The sequence below is a fragment of the Rhinopithecus bieti genome, unplaced genomic scaffold (assembly GCF_001698545.2).
Source record: "Rhinopithecus bieti isolate Rb0 unplaced genomic scaffold, ASM169854v2 scaffold_8675, whole genome shotgun sequence".
Taxonomy (NCBI): Eukaryota; Metazoa; Chordata; class Mammalia; order Primates; family Cercopithecidae; genus Rhinopithecus; species Rhinopithecus bieti.
The window spans coordinates 1,589,297-1,595,918 of NW_016806447.1; the positions used below are offsets into that span (position 1 = coordinate 1,589,297).

The window sequence follows — 6,622 nt, forward strand, 5'->3', positions numbered from 1 at the left end:
AAAAAAAAAAAAAAAAAAAAAAAAAACAAATTCTACTTCAAAGCATCCGAAGACATTTCTGCAGGGAAAGTATGTTCTAGTATCTGACAGCATGTCCTGCCCCTATCCAGAAAATCAGAAATTAAGTTAGATAAAGAATCATAATATTGATATCAAGAGTAGTTGTAGTGCTAGTTGTTCCAGTAATAATGACTGCAGTATTAAAGGCTATCTCTTACTAAAAAGCACTTTTCGTCTTTCATTTAATTCTCACAATAACCCTAAGAGGTGGGTACTTTTAAAATGACCCTTTTAGAAATGGGAAGACTGAGATAAATGGAGGTGCTCAATGTTCCATATCAAACAGACAGAGCAGATGCAATCCAACACTGGCTCTAGAAGTCTTGCTCTTAATCTCTGCAATGTACTTCTTTAATCACCTTACAACACAGGAGCCAAAAGAAAACTGAGGCAGCCAGCTTTCGGTACATTATTCATAACTATTCAGTAATCCTGTTAGTTATGCTTCTCATTCTCCTCTAAATGGTTCTCTAAGTTCAACTCTTGGATCTGGAAATGCAAAGTGCTTCTTTCCTCATACCTCATGTTGGCCCCATTGTTTGTCTACTGGGAGAGGTAACAAAAGCTAAGAAAAGTTCTAAACAATTGACTCCATTACTTTTAAGAAGAAAAGTCTCCAGGAAAGAAAGAAGAACTTAATAGTTCAACTAAGCTTTATGATGAGTAAATAATGGTAACTACTTTTGACCTATATTATAACAAGTATATTCAAATTCTTAAGTAACCACAAACCATACAGTTTTAACAAAGATTTGTCTAAGCTATTTCATTTTCAAAATTTCTGTGTGCTATAAAATGGATGCCAGTGGAACTAATACTAAAAAGATGTATATCTTCTTATGTTTTATCTTATGTTAATATATGGAAAAAACTACATTGCATGAATACACAACTGACAAAAGTTTCACATTCAAAAACTATGAAGGAAGCTAGGAATTCCTGATTTTCTGAATGTAGGATTTATTTAAAAGTAATATAAATCACTAACTACATATTATAAACACAGAGACACTGAAATAAAATGGCAAAAGACACAAAAGGCCACATTTGAAAAATACAAAAAATAAAATCGCATGCCAGACATGGTGGTTCATGCCTGTAATCCCAACACTTTGGGAGACTGCGGTGGCAGGACTGCTCAAGGCCAGGAGTTTGAGACCAGCCTGGGTATACAGCAAGACCCAATCTCTACAAAAATTTAAAAACTAGCCCAGCATGGTGGCACATGCCTATAGTCCCAGCTACTCAGGAGGCTGAGGTGGGAGGATCGCTTGAGGCCAGGAGTCTGAAGTTACATTGAGCTTTGATCACACCACTGTACTCCAGCAGGGCCTGGGCCACAGAATGAGACCTTGTCTCTTAAAGAAGACAAAGAAAAAGAATAAAATTGTGAAGAATCTAAATGTTTTCTAAAACACTACATTACAGGTAAGTACATAATGGTTTTAAAATCTCTACTTTATTAAGCTTTTACTACTCAATACAGTATTTTTAAAGTCCATAAAGCCCTCTGACAGGAGGTAAAATACCAGAAATATTATAATTTCAGATTGACTTGAATGCTTTTATGTTTTTTCAACCTTTCATTATTTTTGCCTAGCTCTCAGAAATAAGTTCAAAGACATAATACACGATCAAATTTATACTAGCAATGATAAAAACTAAAATTAGCACATTTACTGACAAATAAAGGAAGCATATAATACACTGTAATGCATCAATTAACTACAGCCTAATTAGATCTAAAATTATCAGTAGTATTTATTTTTTCCATCTTACTATTACAAACACACATAACCCCACCCCACTCCCACATATATACATACACACACACACAGAGAGAGAAAAAAAGAAAAACCTAATCACAAGAAAATAAGATCCTACTACTGTAAGCAAATTAAATCACAAGTCAGACTAGATTTCTTCTATGCTCCCTTTTCTTTTGGGCATTTTTTATCTTTTTTGGAATTTTACCCTTTTATGATTTACACAAGCGTCAAAAATTATAAAACTTAGACACTTGTCAAATGAGTAACAAATATTTCTAATTTATGAGTTTGGGTTCATGAGTCTGGGGGAACTTTTAATGGTTTAAAGTTATATGGCAATGCATTAATCTTTTTTTAATACAGTTCCTGGGATTAAATGTCTAGCTTATAAATTCCACATTCTACTGTTATAATAATTTCACACTTATTTTCTTCAGGTACATTTGTTTTATTTTTATATTTAAATCTTTGATTTATCTGCAATTTTAGCATAAAGAATGAAATAGAGATCCAGTCTTATTTTTTGTCCACAAATGGCTGAGAAAGTTGAACTGCCATCTTCATCACACAAACCTCAAATATATTTCTATTTCTCTCTTTTCTATTCCAGTGAGCTGGAAGCTACAACAAGGGGCACTTGAACGCAGAAAACAAAGCAGAAATGCTAGACACACTTAATGCTAGACACACTCCATGTTAAGAGGAGTTGTTTAAATATTGTAGCTGCCTAATTTAATAGCTGATGGTCCTTCCCCCTCCTCAAATCTTTTTAATAAATTTTACCGTGTAGATATACAAAAAGTTAAATTACAGTACCTACCAAAATGGAAGAAAAAAATCTTAAAGGAGGTTGGAAGGAAAGTATTCTTTTGAAATCAAGGGCCTCTCAGAGACTGGCCCTTCTGACATTATCCCTTGGTGTGTGCTACTAAATTTTACTGAGGGGCTTAAAAACTTCTATATTAATCAATAATTAGGTTGCTTTCATTCTTACGTAAGTTTTCAAACACCTTTTAAAATTTTTTTTCTTTACTATAGTTTCACAAAATTATAATATATGAAATAAAGACTGGATTTAAGTAAAGGAATGTAAATAGTAGGCCCTAAGTACAGTATCCTACAATATTTTCATATATATTTCCAAATACTTACTTATTAAGCAATGTATGTTATAGGAGTAACGAGAATTGTCTGGGATTGTGAAGTTGCCATCACAGATAGCAACCTGACTCTCACCAAAAGGAAGAGTGAAGAAACAAAGTTTATACAGTAGACATCCCAGTGCCTGTAAACCAAAGAAGCATGAATATCATTAGAGCTCAAGTAAGGAAGACATAAAATAGCCAAAACTAAATGTTATTTTAAAAGGCATGTTTCTATACTGCAACAATCTTTTTACAAATTACTTCTCAAACAAATTAATACATTTAATATTTGAAAAGACATTTAACTGTATCATTTCCATGATCTTCTATCACATCTGTGGCTAGTTGGCCGAATTAATGGTATCATAAAAATTAGAAGTAGCTTGTTCCTTTTGGAAAAAAATTAAACTTTTCTTTCTTCCACAAGGAAGATATATACTTAGTACATAACTAGCATATAACCAACAAAGTACAAGGCTTCTTCTTTAATAGCATTTTTACAAATTAAGTATAAAGCATGTTTAAAAGTTCTGGGATTCCAAATACGAATTAGCCAGCACAGTTAAACTTATCAGACAACCATCAGGAAATTCTTAGTATTTACCAGGCATACCTCATTATTTTACACTATAAAAATTAAGTTCTCTGTTTCTAGATACAACCCTCCAACTTCTACTGCACATTATACTAATTATATTTGTATTTGTAACCCGGGTAATCTATATTAAAATTCAAAAGGGAAGTGCTCTGTCTGCTTAACCTGCATGGCTTCATAACTATCAAAGCACCAATAAATCTACTTGCTGACAATGAGGGCAAAACACCCTAAAATACCAATTGCATCTATAAAAGTAGCACAGGAAATTTCTAGCTAAGGTGCTAACAGCTCAAACTTGAGAAGGATTTTTTTGTAAGTGATTTTTTGGCTCAAGAAATCATTACTTTTTCCCAAGAAGTGTCACCTACAGGCCTTAAGAGTGTAAGGGGTATTTCCAATTCTAACCAAATTGTATAAAATTATCCAAGTTAGTATACACTTACATCAGCAATACTGAAATTTAGCCTTATTATCTAAAAATTAGCAAGTCAGCTTTCCTTTGTTAAATTTTCTCCACGTATCAACTTAGTAAACTCAGCTAACAAGTGCACTAATTTTTATAATTATTATGAATTAATTTGTATAATTATTACAATAGACCTAAACACCCTTGGTGAGTTCAGCAACAGTAATTTACAAAAGATTGTTTTCCATATTGTAGCAATATTCCAATGAAAACAGTTCAAAAGCTCTAAAAATTTTAATGTTAGTTCAAAAAAATTACTGGGTTATTACATGACAAAATTATAAAGATTTGAAGTAGGGATAACCAGTTCTGTATGGTTACAAAAGATTTATGATGCTTTTTTCTTGAAGGAAGATATTTTCAGCTCATATACAGCAAATTGAACATAAGGCTCCCTTAACAACACTAAAAAAAAAAAAAAAAATGCTATTAATGGTATAATGTCCACATTAGATTACATCTTTCTTTGCACTGTCTAGATGATAGTCTAGGCAAAAAAAAATCTCCATTTTAGCCAGTTTTATTTTGTCAATCAAACTTTAGGAATTTGTCTTGTGTTAAGAGTAAATGTTGTAGGGTTCCCAGATAACAATTTTAGCAACGCAAGTATACTTTAAAAATATATAAATCTAAATACTCTGCTTCATAAAGTGTGAACACAATGAGGAATACTAATTTTTTCACATCAAAGGTATTTCCCTTTTTATCCATCTCAATGAGAATTGTACAAGAAACAGGAGGGAACCAGTGAATTCTCTAATTCACGAATTAATTTTCTAATTAGAAAATTCACTTAATTTTCTAATACAATTTTCTAATTGTACAAGAAACAGGAGGGAACCAATGAATTTTCTAATACTTTATAAAATCAGCATCCTAAATCTCAGGATAAAATAATAACCTAAAACAAACTTCCAAGCAAAAAAAATTATTTTTAAAATAATTATTTTCTAAAATATGAAGTGCTAAATATTTCAATATCATACTTCAATACCATAACTCTCTGAATCAGTACTATGTTAAAGCAGGATGAAAGATATAGTTCTTGGCCAATTTGAATTGAATATTTTTTTCTGGATATTACTGAATTCACACCTAAAACGTTGTAGCAAACTTGTGTTTCAGCTGAGCTAAGTAAGACAGCATAAAAATGGCATCATGGAAATTAAAATTCTCCCTCTTTCAAGCATATAAATATGCTGTTCTCTATGTGTTTTTTGGGGTTTTTTTGGGTTTTTTTTTTTTTTTTTTTTTGAGTATCTATTTGTAAGCCCACAGCTTACAGTTTTCCCATCACAGAATCTCTACTCTGTAACTAATACATAAACAGTACAAATTTTAAAAGTATCATTGACAATTTAGTATGCTACCTCACTGGCATACTAAATCTGAGGAAAAAATAACCCAAAAAAGGATCTCCTTCTTTTTGTTAAGGTATTGGATAACAGTCATGTGCTTAGAGAATAATTTTTTTTCAATAAACCTTCAATGGCTTCAAAATGAAAAGTATGATGCCTATTGTTTATCTACTATTGAAATACTCTTTTCCGGTAATATGGAACTCAACAGCAGCACAAAATTAGGCCAGAAAAGACCTTCATAATCACGTCTTCTAATACCTTCATTTTATAAATTAAGATCCAGTTTAATTTGCTTTCTACATTATAATAACCTTCATCTTTACTATAAGCCACTCAATGAGTCAAATGCTAATGCTGCAGAAAGCAAACTAAATTTGAGTTATGTAAGCTGGAGATCTATAAGTAGTGCCAAATTAACTAACAAACCTATTGTTAATTGATTATATTATATATATGATTTTTAAAAATTCATCTACCACAAGGAATTACTGTTTGGTGAATGTATAAATGTTATATAGATAAAAGATATTAAAGATTTTTTTTAATAGCCTTACAAAAGAATATTTGTCTCTCAAGACTTTGGTACCCCAACCCTAAAAGGGAGGAGGCCAGGAAAGGAAAACCAAGGAGACACTCATTTGGTTTCACACATTATGCTTGACAATTTTCTGAACATTATGTTTTCAAAACAAAATAAATCTGATATTTCTGTAAACCCTAGAACTATTTCCAAAGAATTTTATTCCTCAATTCCTAATATGGTCACTTGTGATACATACGGCTAAATAACTGTTGAATTTAAATGAATTAACACTTAAAATACTCTTTTCCTAGTTTATTAAATACAATCACAAGCATATTTTACTTACAGAATATGTTCCAAAGAGATGTCTATATTCTAACAAAGTTCAACTACAAAGAAATATGATCTATCTCAGTAATTATATCCAGATATATACAGGCTAAATGATAAAGACCTTCCATGTACAGAAGCTAGTCACTGGTATGTTTATACTGCAATTAGAAAAACATTTATTCATATCAATTTCCATTAAAAGATCCTAAAATATTCCAGAAAATTATTGTATAATGACTTAATAGTTATGTCGAGCTTTTCTGTATTTTGATCAACCAAAATTCCACTAAAATAAATGTTAACAATCATATATAATCTAAATCCTAAAAAAATACTGTGGTTAAAAAGTTACATTATACTGAAGTTT

The 6,622-nt window shown here is 31.1% G+C and overlaps 1 protein-coding gene across 1 annotated transcript in view; it reads right to left on the bottom strand.

The window, feature by feature from the left end:
- Positions 1–6,622, bottom strand: part of BMP2K (BMP2 inducible kinase) — a 142,478-nt gene that overhangs the window by 62,342 nt on the left and 73,514 nt on the right. The window contains exon 7 of the mRNA XM_017876597.1: positions 2,982–3,114. Within this exon, the coding sequence (XP_017732086.1) occupies positions 2,982–3,114 (133 nt within the window). The remainder of the gene's footprint in view (positions 1–2,981; positions 3,115–6,622) is intronic.